Source organism: Mustelus asterias, chromosome 3 (genome assembly GCF_964213995.1).
Source record: "Mustelus asterias chromosome 3, sMusAst1.hap1.1, whole genome shotgun sequence".
NCBI classification, from domain to species: domain Eukaryota; kingdom Metazoa; phylum Chordata; class Chondrichthyes; order Carcharhiniformes; family Triakidae; genus Mustelus; species Mustelus asterias.
This window is the reverse complement of record NC_135803.1, coordinates 88029403-88048802: the sequence shown is the minus strand read 5'-3', so window position 1 is coordinate 88048802 and position 19400 is coordinate 88029403. Positions and strand designations below refer to the sequence as shown.

The 19400-nt window shown below is 45.8% G+C and overlaps 1 protein-coding gene across 4 annotated transcripts in view; it reads left to right on the top strand.

Annotated features, from left to right (window-relative positions):
• The window catches only part of nckipsd (NCK interacting protein with SH3 domain), a 301148-nt gene that overhangs the window by 256935 nt on the left and 24813 nt on the right, over positions 1-19400 (top strand). For all 4 annotated transcript variants that reach the window (XM_078209293.1, XM_078209294.1, XM_078209296.1 and 1 more), the window contains 2 exons: positions 5164-5256; positions 18983-19155. In XM_078209293.1, the coding sequence (XP_078065419.1) occupies positions 5164-5256; positions 18983-19155 (266 nt within the window). The remainder of the gene's footprint in view (positions 1-5163; positions 5257-18982; positions 19156-19400) is intronic.

The window sequence follows — 19400 nt, the reverse complement described above, 5'->3', positions numbered from 1 at the left end:
GTTGGTGGGAGTCGGAGCTGACATGCCAAATTTCCTTCGTCTTCTGAAAAGGTAGAGGTGTTGGTGGGCTTTCTTAACTATAGTGTCGGCATGGGGGGACCAGGACAGGTTGTTGGTGATCTGGACACCTAAAAACTGAAGCTCTCGAGCCTTTCCACTTCGTCCCCATTAATGTAGATGGGGCATGTTCTCCTTTACGCTTCCTGAAGTCGATGACAATCTCCGTTTTGTTGACATTGAGGGAGAGATTATTGTTGCCTCACCAGTTCATTAGATTCTCTATCTCATTCCTGTATTCTGTCTCGTCATTCATAGAAATCATAGAAACCCTACAATGCAGAAAGAGGCCATTTGGCCCATCGAGTCTGCACCGACCACAATCCCACCCAGGCCCTATCCCCATATCCATCCGCTAATCCCTCTAACCTGCGCACCTCAGGACTCTAAGGGGCAATTTGTAGCATGGCCAATCAACCTAACCCGCACATCTTTCTTTGAGATCTGACCCACTACGATGGGTCGGATTTTGTCCCAGAGTTTGCTGATCGGAGTTTTCTCTTGCAGACTGATTGAATGGGGATTTAGGGTCAGACAATGTGGGCAGCACAATGGCCCAGTGGTTAGCACTGCTGCCTCACAGCGCCAGGGACCCGGGTTCGATTCCTGGCTTGGGTCACTGTCTGTGTGGAGTTTGCGTGTTCTCCCTGTGTCTGCGTGGGTTTCCTCCGGCTGCTCCGGTTTCCTCCCACAGTCCAAAGACACGTTGGCTAGGTAAATTGACCATGCTAAATTCTTCCTTGGTGTTCCCAACAGGGGCCGGGGTGTGGCGACTAGGGGATTTTCATAGTAACTTCATTGCAGTGTGAATGTAAGCCTACTTATGACTAATAAATAAACTGTATCAGAGTCAGTGACTGGAGACAGGTACTCTTTTCAGCTATTTTAATTCTTCCATGAGATGTGAACACTATTGGAAGATGATTTGTTGCATAACTCTAACCTCTGAAAGAGACAATAAACAGAAGGATAGTGAGGTGGGGATCACCTCCCTCCCAGCTCAGCAGTGGTATGGTAACAGTCCAGGACAGTAGTCTGTCCCGATCCACCTACCATAGGCTAAGAGCAGAAGGGAGAAAATCCAGTAAACAAATATTGATTTGTTCTTGGATATGTAACTTCCTGTTTCTATCCCTCCCACTCAAACTCCCAAGCTGTCTGCAGTTTCATAATTAGCATTGGATGAGTGGAATTGTAGAGATGGGTTTAATGGGAAAGGCAACTGCTGACCCTGTGAGGGTTAAATGGTGTAAAAGTGAGGTGAACATTAGGTCAGGACAGATTGATTAGCAGTTTGACACAGCAACCTGCAACAGCGCCGGAACACAGCTCTTAAACATTTTTCAAAGGAATGATGTTTTAACTTATTTGAATGCTGCAAATTAGATTGCGATGCTGTTGGGAGTCCTCTTAAATAATAGACCCTAAAACGTGATGGGAATAAGACTGCAGGGCTGTGATCAGAATGCAGCATGTGTTGTATCAGTGCAGATTTCTACTGTGAGGCAGAATGAAATCTGCTTTCATTTCCAGATATTGAAGTCAGCTACATGTGATCAATTAATGCAATCAATTTTTGGTTCACCGCATTTTAATCCTGACAGATAGATAATGTGAATTGCAATTAAATGATTTTTAATTGGAGTGATAACCTGATAGTATTCCTGACTAAATTTAGCAGTGAGATGCAATTTGTATTGTACCTTTATGGATATACACATTTGTTTTTCACACTGAATATTGAACAGATTGGAGCCGGCATATTAGCACTTTCAAAATAGTATTTACACATTCGAATCAATTCAGTTTATTGGACCTCCGTTTATAATGGGCATTCTCATTAGGAAAATAGCCTGGAAGATTTTGTTAAGATGACCAACCTCCTCCAGGTCAGCACACTTTCCTCTGATAACCCCATTCCTGGGTCCTCCCATACCTTCTGCTGGTCTTGGTGACTGCCTGTGTCACACCTTGTGTCACCTCTAATTATAAGCTATAAATTGTCCATGATTGCCTGTGTATGTCCCTGTTGGTTTTCCTACCACAGGAGGCACTGCTACTTCAGAAAACCATACTTTTGCAGTTATAGTTAGCTTCCTGCATCATTTCCCTGGTCATTACATCTCCCAGAAACCAGTCCTCGGTCCTTCTGAGAGGCCTATTCCCGTGTTTATGTCGTGTATAACGGCAAATCCATTCATCTATGACCAGTCATTCAGTCAAATTCAATTTTTATTAAATGTTTTGTCATTTTGATGGGAATAAATGTTGACAAATGCTGACCTATAACACTATATTGCCATGAGGTGGTTATATTTTCCCCACAATGCTTTCTGAAGAAAAACATTCTAGATATCCATAATATAAAATAAAACAATTACACAATAATGTGATTCTAGTAGTACATTAGATTATTGCTTGTATAGTTTAATATCTTCATTATTTTCTTTAAAAACCTCATCCCCTCCCAAAGGCCTAGGTCTGGGCTTGAAACTGATGTTTTGCTTTGACCTCTTTCTATTCACGGAGGCACATTGTGCACTCAGAGCACGTGTAAAATACCAAATCTTCCAGAATACATCAGTACCAATTTGTCAGGATATCTTTCTGTGACCTCTTGCAGCTTGTGCTGTTATTTTTCAGACTTAATTGACGGAAAGCTCAATTTAAAACAAATTGTGTTTTTAACCACAACAAACTGTGTGCATGTCTGAGAGAAAAGAGACTGCTTATTGGTTGCACAACTGCTGTAGCTTTTCTTTCTATAATCTTCAAAAATAATATCAAGCTAGTGTCTTTTCTCATAATTTGTATGTCCATTCAAATCAAAATTATTATTTAATTCTCCAAGACTCTTTGTTTTATTAAATTAGAACATATAAGTATTCGAATTACCAGTCTCTACCAAATCAGAAGAGGGTCTTTCCTCCTCTTAATTTGAGCATTTACTTCAATGAAAATCTAATGAATTCAACTTTGAAAGCAAACAGAAACTCTGATTATGGAGCCATAGATTCCCTTCAGTGCAGAAGGAGGCCCTTCAGCCCATAGACTGTGCACCGACTCACCAAAAGAGCATCCTACCCAGGCCCATACCCCTCTGAACTATCCCCGTATGCCACGCCATGACACTAAGGGGCAATTTAGCATGGCCAATCCACCTAACCTTTGGACTAAGGGAGGAAACCCACACAAACATGGGGAGAACATGCAAAGTCCACACACAGTCACCAAAGCTAGAATTGAACCCGGGTCCCTGGCGCAGTGATGCAGCAGTGCTAATATTTATATTTTTCACCATGCCGACCCATTGTCTTGTATTTCTAATGCTAATTAGAATGTCTATTTTCATAAGACACATGTGGAAGGAACAGAGAGTAAGGCAATCACAAAAATGTAAATGTTTTGAGACACCCACTAGAAAGTGTTGTTAAACATGGGATCCCATTCACCCAATTCTCTGAGAACCTTCACTGCTGCTGGACATCAGGATCTATCTGATGCTCTTTTGGCCTTAATGACTATCATCTGGTGGCTCTGACATCCATCATTATTAAGTGCTTTGAAAGGTTAGTCATGGCACAAATCAATTCCTGCCTTCCACACTGCCTGGATACACTCCAGTTCGCCTATTGCCACAACAGCTCCACAACAGATGCCATCTCCCTGGCCCTACACTCAACCCTGGAACCCCTAGGTAACAAAGTTACCTAAGTCAGACTCCTTCTCATAGACTACAGCTCAGCCTTTAATGCCATTACCTCCAAATTTCGTGGCCTGGGGCTCAGCTCCTCCCTCTGCAACTTCCTAACCCACAGACCGCAGTGAATAAGGATAGGCAACAACACCACCTCCACGATTATCCACAACACCAGTGCCTCACAAGGCTGTGTCCCCAGCCCCTTATTCGTCTCCTTATACACCTATGACTGTGTGGCCAAATTCCCCTCCAACTCAATTTTCAAGTTTGCTGATGACACCGCCATAGCGGGTTGGATCTCAAACAATCCAGACAGACTACAGGAAAGAGATAGAGAATCCGATGAATTGGTGCAACGACAATAATCTCTCCCTCAATGTCAACAAAACGAAGGAGATAGTCATTGACTTCATGATGCATAGTGGAGGACATGCCCCTGTGGGGACGAAGTAGAAATGGTCAGAAGATTCAAGTTTTAGGTGTCCAGATCACCAACAACCTGTCCTGGTCCCCCCATGCCAACGCAATAGTTAAAAAAGCCCACCAACACCTCTACTTTCTCAGGAGACAGGAAATTTGCTATGTCTGCTACAACTCTCACCACCTTTTACAGATGCACCATAGAAAGCATTCTTTCCAGTTGTATCACAGCTTGGTATGGCTCCTGCTCTGTCCAAGACCGCAATAAACTATAAAGGGTCGTGTACGAAGCCCAGTCCATCACTCAAACCAGCCTGCCATCCATTGACACTGTCTACACCTCCCCACTGCCTCGGAAAAGCAGCCAGCATAATCAAGGACCCCCACGGACTCCGGGCATACTCTCTTCCACCACCTTCTGTCGGGAAAAAGATACAAAAATCTGAGGACACGCACCAACCGACTCGAGAGCAGCTTCTTCTCTGCTGCCATCAGACTTTTAAATGGAGCTATCTCACATTAAATTGATCTTTCTCTGCACCCTAGCTATGACTATAACACCACATTCTACACTCTCCTTTCCTTCCCTGTGTACAGTATGCTTTGTCTGTGTAGCGTGCAAGAAACAATACTTTTCACTGTATGCTAATACATGTGACAATACATCAAATCAAAATTAAATGGAACCTCATGTTCCACCCCAGGTTGCCCCTTCTTTATGATTTAGACCTTTTCAGCTATGGTGTCCAAAGCTTTGGTACAACAAGGCACAATGCTTGATAATCTAACCACTTCAGGACCGCAATTAACATAGGCAGTGAAAGATCACCTGCACAGCCAAGTGTGTTGTGCTGAGCCAGTGGGAAGTCCCGAGTGCAAGTAGGACAGAAGCTAATCTGAAGTAAACCAACCCAGTCGAGTTGCTGATGGAGTAAGAGGAGTCATTAGCCTGTATATTGTGCTAACTAAATAATTGACTGTTACAGTGCCATCCAGCAACATCATCATGAAAACACTGATTAAACAAGAAAATGTGAAGGTATTCACAGAGAAATTGTTGCTGCTGTTAAACCGAGCAGGTGAGATCAAATTCTGAAGTGTTGTTTTGTTTTCATTTGTTCTGTGTCCAGTGGATCCTATTCGTGCTTTGTCTGCCATGGTGTGGAGTTGTTTTTTGCTATGGATAGGTACAATTTACACAAGGGTGTTTAAAGTTGAGCCGATGTGGGAACTTCTTTGATCTCTGGACCCTGGTGTAGCTAGTGTCAGCGACACAGTAAATCACAAAGTTCACAATCTCAGCTCCCAGCTGATGGGGGTGTGAGTGAGTGAGGGGATGCAGTACTCTGTAGAGTTGGGTGTATGGGTGTATATGAACATCTGGATTAGGAGCAGGAGTAGGCCACTCAGCCCTTGGAGCCTGCTCCGTCATTCAATTAGATCATGGCTGATCTGATTGTAACCTCAACCTCACACTCCTGCCTACCCCGATAACCTTTCACCCTCATTGTCTACCAAGAATCAATCTAGCTCTGCCTTAAAATACTCAAAGACTCTGCTTCCACTGCCTTTTGGGGAAGAGAGTTCTAGAGACTAACACGACCCTCAGAGAAAACAATTCCTCCTCATCTCTGTCTTTAATGAGCAAGCCCTTATTTTTAAGCAGTGACCACTAGTTCTAGACTCTCCCACAAGAGCAAATATCCTCTCCACATCCACCCTGTCAATACTCCTCAGGATCTTAAAGATTTCAATCAAGTCGCTTCTTACTCTTCTAAACTCTAGTATAGAAAGCTAACATCTCCAACCTTTCCTCACAAGACAAGCCACCCATTCGTGCTACTGGTCCAGTGAACCTCTTCTGAACCTCCTAATGCATTTACATCTTTCCTTTAATAAGGAGACCAATACTGTACACAATAATCCAGATGTGGCCTCACCAATGCTCTGTACAACTGAAGCATAAACTCCCTACTTTTGTCATCTATTCCCATCAGAATAAACAATAACATTCTATTAGCTTTCCTAATTACTTACTGTACCTGTATGCTAGCCTTTTATGATTCCTGCACTAGGACACCCAGATCCCTCTGCACCTCAGGGCTCTGCAATCTCTCACCATTTAAACAATAAGCTTTTTTGTTCTTCCTGCCAAAATGGAAAATTTCACATTTGCCAGATTTTTGTCGACTCGATTAACTTATCTGTATCTCCTTGTACCTTCCTTATGTCCTCTTCACAATTTACTTTCATATCTTTCTTTCTGTCATCAGCAAATTTAGCATTTAATTTAATTGTAAAACATTGAGGCCCCAGGACTGATCCCTGTGGCATACCACTCCCTACATCTTACCAACCAGAAAAAGACCCATTTATGCCAAAGAACAAAGAACAGTACAGCACAGGAAACAGGCCCTTCGGCCCTCCAAGCCTGTGCCGCTCCTTGGTCCAACTAGACCAATCGTTTGTATCCCTCCATTCCCAGGCTGCTCATGTGACTATCCAGGTAAGTCTTAAACGATGTCAGCGTGCCTGCCTCCACCACCCTACTTGGCAGCACATTCCAGGCCCCCACCACCCTCTGTGTAAAAAACATCCCTCTAATATCTGAGTTATACTTCGCCCCTCTCGCCTTGAGCCCGTGACCCCTCGTGATCGTCACCTCCGACCTGGGAAAAAGCTTCCCACTGTTCACCCTATCTATACCCTTCATAATCTTGTACACCTCTATTAGATCTCCCCTCATTCTCCATCTTTCCAGGGAGAACAACCCCAGTTTACCCAATCTCTCCTCATAGCTAAGACCCTCCGTACCAGGCAACATCCTGGTAAACCTTCCCTGCACTCTCTCTAACGCCTCCACGTCCTTCTGGTAGTGCGGCGACCAGAACTGGACGCAGTACTCCAAATGTGGCCTAACCAGCGTTCTATACAGCTGCATCATCAGACTCCAGCTTTTATACTCTATACCCCGTCCTATAAAGGCAAGCATACCATATGCCTTCTTCACCACCTTCTCCACCTGTGTTGCCACCTTCAAGGATTTGTGGACTTGCACACCTAGGTCCCTCTGTGTTTCTATACTCCTGATGACTCTGCCATTTATTGTATAACTCCTCCCTACATTATTTCTTCCAAAATACATCACTTTGCATTTATCCGGATTAAACTCCATCTGCCACCTCTCCGCCCAATTTTCCAGCCTATCTATATCCTGCTGTATTGCCCGACAATGCTCTTCGCTATCCGCAAGTCCAGCCATCTTCGTGTCATCCGCAAACTTGCTGATTACACCAGTTACACCTCCTTCTAAATCATTTATATATATCACAAATAGCAGAGGTCCCAGTACAGAGCCCTGCGGAACACCACTGCTTACAGACCTCCAGCCGAAAAAAGACCCTTCGACCACTACCCTCCGTCTCCTATGGCCAAGCCAGTTCTCCACCCATCTAGCCACTTCTCCTTGTATCCCATGAGCCTTAACCTTCTGAACCAACCTGCCATGTGGGACTTTGTCAAATGCCTTACTGAAATCCATATAGACGACATCCACGGCCCTTCCTTCATCAACCGTTTTTGTCACTTCCTCAAAAAACTCCACCAAATTTGTAAGGCACGACCTCCCTCTTACAAAACCATGCTGTCTGTCACTAATGAGATTGTTCCGTTCTAAATGCACATACATCCTGTCTCGAAGAATCCTCTCCAACAACTTCCCTACCACGGACGTCAAGCTCACCGGCCTATAATTTCCTGGGTTATCCCTGCTACCCTTCTTAAACAACGGGACCACATTCGCTATCCTCCAATCCTCAGGGACCTCACCCGTGTCCAAAGAAGCGACAAAGATTTCCGTCAGAGGCCCAGCTCTCGTCTCCCTGAGCAGTCGAGGATAGATGCCATCGGGCCCTGGGACTTTGTCAGTTTTAATGTTCCCTAAAAAACCTAACACTTCCTCTCTTGTAATGGAGATTTTCTCTAACGGGTCAACACCTCCCTCCGAGACACTCCCGGTTAACACGCCCCTCTCCTTCGTGAATACCGATGCAAAGTATTCATTTAGGAACTCCCCTATTCCCTTGGGTTCTAAGCATAATTCCCCTCCTTTGTCCCTGAGAGGTCCGATTTTCTCCCTGACAACTCTTTTGTTCCTAACGTATGAATAGAATGCCTTAGGATTCTCCTTAATCCTGCCTGCCAAGAACATCTCGTGACCTCTTTTTGCCCTTCTAACTCCCCGTTTGAGTTCTTTCCTACTCTCTCTGTATTCCTCCAGAGCTCCATCTGTTTTCAGTTGCCTGGACTTAACGTACGCCTCCCTTTTCATTTTAATCAGATCCTCAATTTCCTTGGTTATCCACGGCTCTCGAATCCTACCTTTCCTATCTTTCCTTTTTACAGGCACATGCCTGTCCTGCAGCCTTATCAATAGTTCCTTAAAAGACTCCCACATGCCAGACGCGGACTTACCCTCGAACATCCTCTCCCAATCAACATCCACCAATTCCTGCCTAATCCGGCTATAGTTAGCCTTTCCCCAATTTAGCACACCGCTTTCCAGTCTGTGCCAGGGAAATTAAAGTCCCCCACTACAACAACCCTATTTTTTCTGCACCTATCCAGAATCTCCTGACATATCCTTTCCTCCACTTCCCGTGGGCTGTTGGGTGGTCTGTAGTACACCCCCAGCATAGTGACTGCACCCTTCCTGTTTCTGAGTTCCACCCACAGCGACTCAGTACATGATCCCTCTAAGTTGTCTACCCTCTGCACCGCGGTAATATGCTCCTTAACTAATATCGCTACTCCCCCACCTTTTTTAGCCCCTCCTCTGTCTCGCCTAAAACACTTATACCCCGGAATATTCAGCTGCCAGTCCTGTCCTTTTAACCAAGTTTCCGTCACCGCAACCACATCTAAATTCCACATAAGCATTAAGGCCCTAAGTTCGTCTGTTTTAACCCGTTACGCTCCTCGCATTGAAGCAGATGCACTCCAGGCCTCCAGGCCCACTCAGGTCATCCTCCTCCAGAGTGCTCCTCTTCTTAGCTAGCCTTGCCCTGGCCCCCAGCTCAACCCCAGCCTCAGTATTTACTGACCTACTGTTTTGTTCCCCACCCCCCGCCACACTAGTTTAAATCCTGCCGAAACACTCTAGCAAAACTCCCAGCCAGGATATTTGCTCCCTTCCAGTATAGGTGTAACCCATCCTTTCTGTACAGTTGCCATCCTGACTTGAAGGTTTCCCAGTTATCTATGAATTTAAAACCCTCCCTCTTGCACCAGTCCTTTAGCCACGCGTTCAACTGTAGAATCTCCCTGTTCCGAGCCTCACTTGCACTAGACACCGGGAGCAGTCCAGAGATTGCTACCCTGGAGGCCTTACTTTTTAGCCTAGCACCCAACTCCCTGAATTTCTCTCGTATGACCCCCCTGCTCTTCCTACCTACATCATTTTCACCAATGTGTATAATCACATCCGTTTGACTACCTTCCTTTTTAAATATGCTTCCTACCCTCTCGGAGACATCCAGTACCCTGGCACCAGGGAGGCAGACTACCATCCTGGATTCTCGTTCACTCCCACAGAACCGCCTGTCCGTGCCTCTAACCATTGTGTCCCCCACAACTATCGCTCTCCTAAACCCCTTCTTTCCCTTCCGGACCCCTGAGCCTGTCTCCGTGGAGGCGATCTGGTCCTCGTGGCTTACCCCTGGAGGGTCATCCCCCTCCACAGAATCCAAAACAATATACCTATTTTGGAGGGGGACAACCACAGGGGATCCCTCCACAGACTGCTCACTCCCTTCCCTTCTCCCATCTGTTGCCCATCCCTTTCTTTTATGGGAGACTGCCACTGGGGTACTTTCTGGCACATCACCCTTCTGACTATTACCCCTCCTAACTGTGACCCACGTGTCTTCCTTCCGAGACCCTGGTGTCACTACCTGACTATAACTTTTATCTATTAATCTCTCATTTTCCCTAACTAAACTGAGTTCATCGAGCCTCAGCTCCAGCTCCCTTACACGATCCTTCAGGAGTTGCAGTTCCACGCATCTGGCACAGTTATGGACTTCCGGGAGGCAAGTTGTCTCCAGGAACTCCCACATCCCACACCGAATGCAGTATACTGGCCTCCCGCTCATACCAGCCATGTCCTTTTTAGTTTTTGGGAGATAAAACAAAAAAGATAAAACAATAAATGCCTCCTGTGTTTTGTGTTAGCTATCCATGCCAATCTTCTATCTATCTTCTATCCATGCCAATATGTTATCCCCGACACCATTAGCTTTTATTTTCCACAATGACCTTTGATGTGGCACCTTACCAAATACTGGAAATCTAAATACAGTACATCCACTGGTTCCCCTTCATCCATAGCAAATTTGACTCCTTCAGTGAACTCCAATGAGTTCGTTAAACATGATTTCCATTTCACAGAACCATGTTGACTCCACCCAATAATTCTGAACTTTTCCGAGCGCCCCTGTAGTTTCCTGCTTTCCGTCTCTCTCCCTTTTTGAAAAAGGGAGTTACATTCGCTATTTTCCAATCTAATGGTAGGTGAGGAATTCACTACTCTTTGGTAGAGTTGAGGGTGTGGATGCAATACTCTGGGCCAGGGTTGATGGGAGTGGGGTGCAGCGACAGGGTATTTTGGGGCAGGGTTGATGAGAGTGGGGTGCAGCGACAGGGTATTTTGGGGCAGGGTTGATGGGAGTGGGGTGCAGGGACAGGGTATTTTGGGGCAGGGTTGATGGGAGTGGGGCGCAGGGACAGGGTATTTTGGGGCAGGGTTGATGGGAGTAGGGTGTAGGAACAGGGTACTTGGACGGAGTTGATGAGGGGACAATCATACAATTCCTACAGCGCAGAAGAAGGCCATTTGGCCCATCAAATCTGCACCAACAACAATCTCACCCATGCCCTATCCCCGTAACCCCATGTATTTATCTTGCTAATCCCCCTGCAATTAAGGAGCAATTTAGCACGGCCAATCCACCTAACCTGCACATCTTTGGAGTGTGGGAGAAAACCGGATCACTCAGAGGAAACCCACGCAGACACGGGGAGAACGTGCAAACTCCACACAGACAGTGACCTGAGGCGGGAATTGATTCCAGGTCCCTGGTGCTGTAAGACAGCAGTGCTAACCAATGTCTTAGTTTTTGTACATTTAGATGAAAATATCTTCATAATGATAGGCAATAATTGGATTCTCCAGTGCCCAGTGGAGTCGGTACTCCAGCTGTAGCTGCAGCAGCAGTCTTTTCGAATAGATTATTCCAGTGTTTTGTTCTCGATCCTCATGGTTACACAACCCAGGTGTCTACTGTAGCTCCTAGCCCTCTATACATAGGAGCATAGAAATTAGAAGTAAGCCATTTGGCCCTTTGAGCCTGCTCCACCATTCATTATTTTAAAAAAGATCAAAGTATGTTACCCATTGGGCGGCACGGTGGCACAGTGGTTAGCACTGCTTCCTCACAGCACCAGGGACACGGGTTCAATTCCGGCCTCGGGTGACTGTATGTGTGGACTTTGCATGTTCTCCCTGTGTCTGCGTGGGTGTCCTCCAGGTGCTCCGGTTTCCTCCCACAGTCCAAAAATGTGTAGGTTAGGTGGATTGGCCATGCGAAATTAGAGTTATAGAGTCATAGAGGTTTACAGCATGGAAACAGGCCCTTTGGCCCAACTTGTCCATGCCGCCCTTTCTTTTTTAAAACCCCTAAGCTAATCCCAATTGCCCGCATTTGGCCCATATCCCTCTGTACCCATCGTACCCATGTAACTATCTAAATGCTTTTTAAAAGACAAAATTGTATCTCTGGCAGCTTGTTCCAGATACTCACCACCCTCTGTGTGAAAAAGTTGCCCCTCTGGACACTTTTGTATCTCTCCCCTCTCACCTTAAACCTATGCCCTCTAATTTTAGATTTCCCTACCTTTGGGAAAAGATATTGACTATCTAGCTGATCTGTGCCCCTCATTATTTTATAGACCTCTATAAGGTCACCCCTCAGCCTCCTACACTCCAGAGAAAAAAGTCCCAGTCTATCCAGCCTCTCTTTATAACTCAATCCATCAAATCCCGGTAGCATCCTAGTAAACCTTTTCTGCACTCTTTCTAGTTTAATAATATGCTTTCTATAATAGGGTGATCAGAATTGCACGCAGTATTCCAAGTGTGGCCTTACCAATGTCTTGTACAACTTCAACAAGACGTCCCAACTCCTGTATTCAATGTTCTGACCGATGAAACCAAGCATGCCGAATACCTTCTTCACCACTCTGTCCACCTGTGACTCCACTTACAAGGAGCTACAAAACATGTATCCCTAGATCTCTTTGTTCTGTAACTCTCCCCAACGCCCAACCATTAACTGAGTAAGCCCTGCCCTGGTTCAATCTACCAAAATGCACCACCTCGCATTTGTCTAAATTAAACTCCACCTGCCATTCGTCAGCCCACTGGCCCAATTGATCAAGATTCCGTTGCAATTGGAGATAACTTTCTTCACTGTCCACTATGCCACCAATCTTAGTGTCATCTGCAAACTTACTAACCATGCCTCCTATATTCTCATCCAAAACATTAATATAAATGACAAATAACAGTGGACCCAGCACCGAACTGGATGAGGAAGTGGAAGGATGGGTTGGCAAGTTTGCTGATGACACACAGGTTGGTGGTGTTGTGGATAGTGTAGAGGGATGTCAGCAGTTGCAACGAGACATAGATAAGATGCAAGACTGGACGGAGAAGTGGCAGATGGACTTCAACCCAGATAAGTGTGTGGTGGTTCATTTTGGCAGGTCGAATAGGATGAAAGAATATAATATTAAGGGTAAGACGCTTGGCAGTGTGGAAGATCAGAAGGATCTTGGGGTCCGGGTTCATAGGACGCTCAAAGCAGCGTCGCAGGTAGAGGCTGTGGTTAAGAAGGCGTATGGCATACTGGCCTTCATCAATAGAGGAATTGAGATTAGAAATCGGGAGATAATGCTGCAGCTGTATAGGACCCTGGTCAGACCCCACCTGGAGTACTGTGCCCAGTTCTGGTCGCCTCATTACAGAAAGGATGTGGAAGCCATAGAAAGGGTGCAGAGGAGATTTACAAAGATGTTGCCTGGATTAGGTGACATGCCTTATGAGGATAGGTTGATAGAGCTAGGTCTTTTCTCCTTGGAGAAGCGAAGGATTGGAGGTGACCTGATAGAGGTGTATAAGATGTTGAGAGGTATTGATAGAGTGGATTCTCAGAGGCTTTTACCCAGGGCTGAAATGGTTGCCACAAGAGGTCACAGGTTTAGGGTGCTGGGGAGTAGGTACAGAGGAGATGTTAGGGGTATGTAAAGAGTGCCTTTGGTACATTGGCCTTTATAAATCGGAGTATCGAGTATAAAGGTTGGAGTGTTATGGTAAGGTTATACAAGGCATTGGTGAGGCCGAATTTGGAGTATTGTGTACAGTTTTGGTCACCTAGTTACAGGAAGGATGTAAATAAGGTTGAAAGAGTGCAGAGAAGGTTCACAAGGATGTTGCCGGGACTTGAGAAGCTGAGTTACAGAGAGAGATTGAATAGGTTGGGACTTTATTCCCTGGAGCGTAAAAGATTGAGGGGAGATTTGATAGATTTTATAAGATTTTGATGGGTATAGATAGAGTGAATGCAAGCAGGCTTTTTCCGCTGAGGCTAGGGGAGAAAAAAACCAGAGGGCATGGGTTAAGGGTGAAAGGAGAAAAGTTTAAAGGGAATATTAGGGGGGGCTTCTTCACGCAGAGAGTGGTGGGAGTGTGGAATGAGCTGCCGGATAAAGTGGTAAATGGTAAAGTGGTAAAACACTTTTAACATTTAAGAAAAACTTGGACGGGTTCATGGATGAGAGGGGTGTGGAGGGATATGGCCCAAGTGCAGGTCAGTGGGACTAGGCAAAAAATGGTTCGGCACAGACAAGAAGGGCCAAAAGGCCTGTTTCTGAGCTGTAATTTTCTATGGTTCTATGGTACGTTTTTCACTCAGAGGGTGGTGGTTGCGTGGAATCGGCTGCCGGTAGTGGTGGTGGAGGCGGATTCGATAGGGTCTTTTAAGAGACTTTTGGATAAGTTCATGGAAGTTAGTAAGATAGAGGGTTATAGGTAAGCCTAGTAGGTAAGGACATGTTCGGCGCAACTTGTGGGCCGAAGGACCTGTTTGTGCTGTAGCTTTTCTATGTTCTATGATCCCTGAGGCACACCGCTGGTCACAGGCCTCCAATTTGAAAAACAACCCTCTACAACCACCCTCTGGCGTGTCCCTTAGTGTCCCAAGCTGTGTAGGTTAGGGGGATTAGCAGGGTAAGTACTTGTGATTATGGGGAACTGGTCTGGGTGGGATTTCCCCTTAGTGTTAGGGGGGGTTACATGAGGTTAGAAGGAAAGGGCTTGGGTGGGATTGTTGTCAGTGCAGACTCGATAGCCGAATGGCTTCCTTCTGCACTGTAGGGATCCTATGATTCCTAAACACTTTCTGTATCTGCATGCAAACCTTTTGGGATTCATGTACCAGGACACCCAGATCCTTCTGCAACAGCGTTCTGCAATTTCTGTCCGTTAAACCACATCTACCGCTTTTCCTTCGTCAATGTGTTTCGTCACATTTTCAAAGAACTCCACCAGGCTTGTAAGGCACGATTTGCCTTTGACAAAGCCGTGCTGACTACTTTTGAGCATACTAAACTTCTCTAAATGTTCATAAATCCTGACCCTCAGGATCTTCTCCATCAACTTACCAACCATTGAGGTTAGACTCACCGGTCGGTAATTTCCTGGGCTATCCCTATTCCCTTTCTTGAATATCGGAACCACATCCGCAATCCTCCGGAACCTCTCCCGTCTCCATCGACGACGCAAAGATCATCCCTCTTCCCTCGCCTCCCACAGTAACCTGGGGTACATCCCATCCGGTCCTGGCGACTTATCTATCTTGATGCTATTCAAAATTTCCAACACATCCTCTTTCTTAATGTCCACATACTCAATCTTTTCAGTCCGCCTCAATCCTGTAGTACAACCACCCAGGTCTTTTTCCACTGTGAATACCGAGGTAAAATATTCATTAAGCACCTCTGCTATTTCTTCCGGTTCAATACAGACTTTCTCACCTTCACATTTTATACGTCCTATTCCTACACATCTCATCCTTTTACTCTTCACATATTTATAGAACGCCCTCGGGTTCTCCTTAATCTTACCTGCCAACGCCTCCTCGTGACCCCTTCTGGCTCTTCTAATTTCTTTCTTAAGTCCCTTCCTACAAGCCGTATACTCGCCTAGATCCCGATCATCGCCTAGCTCTCTGAGCCTTTTGTACGCTTTCCTTTTCTTTTTGACTAGGTTCAGCACAGCTTTCGTGCACCACGGTTCCCGTAACCTACCAAAACCTCCCTGTCTCATCGGAACGTTGTCATGCAGAACTCCAGACAAACATTCCTCGAAAATCTGCCACCTTACTTCGGTACTTTCCCTCGAGAATGCCTCCTTCCAATTTATGCCTCTAATCTCCTGCCTGATGGCTTCATGTTTCCCCTTACTCCAGATAAACACTTTCCTAGTTTGCCTGATCCTATCTCTTTCCAATGCTAGCGTAAAGGAGATAGAGTTATGATCACTATCCCCAAGATGCTCCCCCACTGAGAGATCCGACACCTGTCCAGGCGCATTAGCCAGTACTAGATCGAGTACAGCCTCTCCTCTTGTATCTCCCTATATATACTAACTCGCCATCACAGTGCCTCCCCATGTACACTGACCCTCCATTAGAGTGTCTCCCCATATACACTAACCCTCCATTACAATGTCTCCCCATGGACACTAAATTCCCATTATGGTGTGTCCCCGTGTACACTAATTCCCCATCACTCTATTTCCCCATGTACACTAAATCCATATGACAGCCTCCCCCGTACACTAACCGTCCGTTACAGTGTCTCCCCATGTACAGTAACCCTCCATTACAATGTATCCCCATGTACACTAACCCTCCATCACAGCGTCTCCCCATCAATGTGTCCCCATGTATACTAACTCCCCAACATTTTCTCCCCATGTACACTAACTCACCATTATTGTCTCACCGTGTACACTAACTTCACAATATCTTCCTGTGTACATTAACTTCCCATTATAGTATCTCCCCATGTACACTAACACCCCATAGCAGTATCTCGTCATGTACACTATCTACTCATCACAGTATCTCTCCATGTGCACTAAATCTCCATCACTGTCTCCACGTGTACACTAATTCCCCATCACACTATCTCCCCTAGTACACTAAATCCCCATCACAATGTCTCCTCATATGCACTAATTTGCCATTACAGTGTCTCCCCATGTATACTAACTCCCCATCAGTGTCTCCTCGTGTGCACTAACTCCCATCAGTGTCTCCGCATGAACACTAACTCCCCATCATTGTCTCACCGTGTACACAAACTTCCCATCACAATATCTTCCTGTGTACATTAACTTCCCATTATAGTATCTCCCCATGTACACTAACACCCCATAGCAGTAGCTCGTCATGTACACTATCTACTCATCACAGTATCTCTCCATGTGCACTAAATCTCCATCACTGTGTCTCCACGTGTACACTAATTCCCCATCACACTATCTCCCCTCGTACACTAAATCCCCATCACAATTGCTCCTCATATGCTCTAATTTGTCATTAGTGTCTCCCCATGTACACTAACTCCCCACGGTAGCACAGTGGTTAGCACTGCTGCTTCACAGCTCCAGGGTCCCGGGTTCGATTCCCGGCTCGGGTCACTGTCTGTGTGGAGTTTGCACATTCTCCTCGTGTCTGCGTGGGTTTCCTCCGGGTGCTCCGGTTTCCTCCCACAGTCCAAAGATGTGCGGGTTAGGTTGATTGGCTAGGTTTAAAAAAAATTGCCCCTTGGAGTCCTGGGATGCGTGGGTTGGAGGGATTGGCGGGTAAATGTGTGGGGGTGGGGCCTGGGTGGGATTGTGGTCGGTGCAGACTCGGTGGGCCAAATGGCCTCCTTCTGCACTGTAGGGTTTCTATGATTTCAGTGTCTCCTCGTGTACACTAACTCCCATCAGTGTCTCCCCATGAACACTGACTCCCCATCATTGTCCCCCCCCATGTACACTAACTCCCCATCACAGTATCTCTCCATGTATATTAACCCTCCACTGCTGTGCCTCCCCATGTACACTAAATCCCCATCACGTCTCCATGTGTACACTAATTCCCCATCACAGGCCTGCCATTGTATGCTAACTCTCTATTACAGCATCTCCCTGTGTACACTAACTCCCTACTACAATGCCTCCCCTTGTATACTAACTCCCTATCAGTGTCTCCCTGTGTACACTAACTCCCATCAGTGTCTCCCGACTCCCCATCATTGTCCCCCATGTACACTAACTCCCCATCACAGTATCTCCCCTAATACACTAACTCCCCATTATAGTATTTCCTCATGTGCACTAACATCCCATAGCAGTATCTCGCCATGTACACCACCTACTCGTCACAGTATCTCACCATGTACACTAATTCTTCATCACAGCATCTCCCCGTGTACGCTAACTCCTCACCACATCTCCCCGTGTACACGAACTTCCCATCGCGGTATCTCCCTTGTTCACTAACTCCCCATCACAGTATCTCTCCATGTACAATAACTGGGCATTACAGTGTTTTCCCATGTACAATAACTCCCCATCACAGCATCTCTCCATGTACAATAACTGGGCATTACAGTGTTTTCCCATGTACAATAACTCCCCATCACAGCGTCTCCCCGTGTACATGAACTCCCATCACAGTATAGCCCTAACTCCACATCATAGTATCTCCCCATGTACACTAACTCCCCATCATGGAATAGCCCTGTGTACAGTAACTCCCCATTATAGCATCTCCCTGTATACACTAACTAACCATCACTGTGTCTCCCCATGTACATTAACCCTCCATTACAGTGTCTCCTCATGTACACTAGCCCTCCATTACAGTGACACCACATGTACACTAAATCCCCATCACAGTGTCTACATGTATACACGAGCTCTCATCACCCCATGTACACTAACTCCTCATCAGTGTCTCCCCGTGTACACTAAATCCTCAACACTGTGTTTCTACATATACACCAACTCTCCATCACAGTGTCTCCCCGTGTACACTAACTCCCCATCAGTGTCTCCCCGTGTACACTAACTCCCCATCAGTGTCTCCCCATGTACGCTAACTCCCCATCAGTGTCTCCCCGTGTACGCTAACTCCCCATCAGTGTTTCCCCGTGTACACTTACCCCCCATCAATGTTTCCCCGTGTACACTTACCCCCCATCAGTGTTTCCCCGTGTACACTTACCCCCCATCCGTGTTTCTCCATGTACACTAACTCCCCATCAATGTCTCCCTGTATACCCTAACTCCTCATCAATGTCTCCCCGGGTATGCTAACTCCCCATGACTGTAACTCTCTCGGATACACCAGCTCTCCGCTGGGAAGTATGTGTTGCACCAACTTGATCAGTGATTTTTGTGCAGATTCCTGTAAAGTGGTGTAGCAGCGAATCTGTTAGATCTGCTTCCTATCTTTCTTCATCAGTTGCATCTCCTTTAACCTGTAGCCAGCAAGTTTAAATCTCTGAAACATGAGTATAGTAAATCCTCTCCGCTAACTCTGCTTTTGCAGTTATACAGATGTGTGCATATCGTCTCCTTTTTAAAGCTTCATCATTGATTGAATTAACATGAATCTTCTGTTTCTTTAGATGACCCAGTGAGTATCTTTAAGCACCAACCTCAAGCAGCGCACTCTGTGCTCAAGTTCCTGCAGGATATTTTTGCTGACAAGGACACAGCCAGAATATTTTACCGCACCGACATGATGGTGATGATTGATATCATTGTGCGTCAGATCTCTGACCTCTCACCAGGAGAAAAGGTTAGAACAATGCAGCAATACTAATGATGGATTTCTTCATTAAGCCCATTATTATCACTGGCTAGGAATTTTCAGAGCTTACATGGGTTAGCAAATGGTGTACAATATTATGAAAAATGATGTTAGAGGGAAGTATTGGGTTTGTAAACCAGAGACTATGATGTAAACGTGCACCATGGTGGACTGAGGGAGTTTCTCACTGTTAGAATTTGAAGCAATGTGGGTCCTATTAGTTGAAGGGCGAT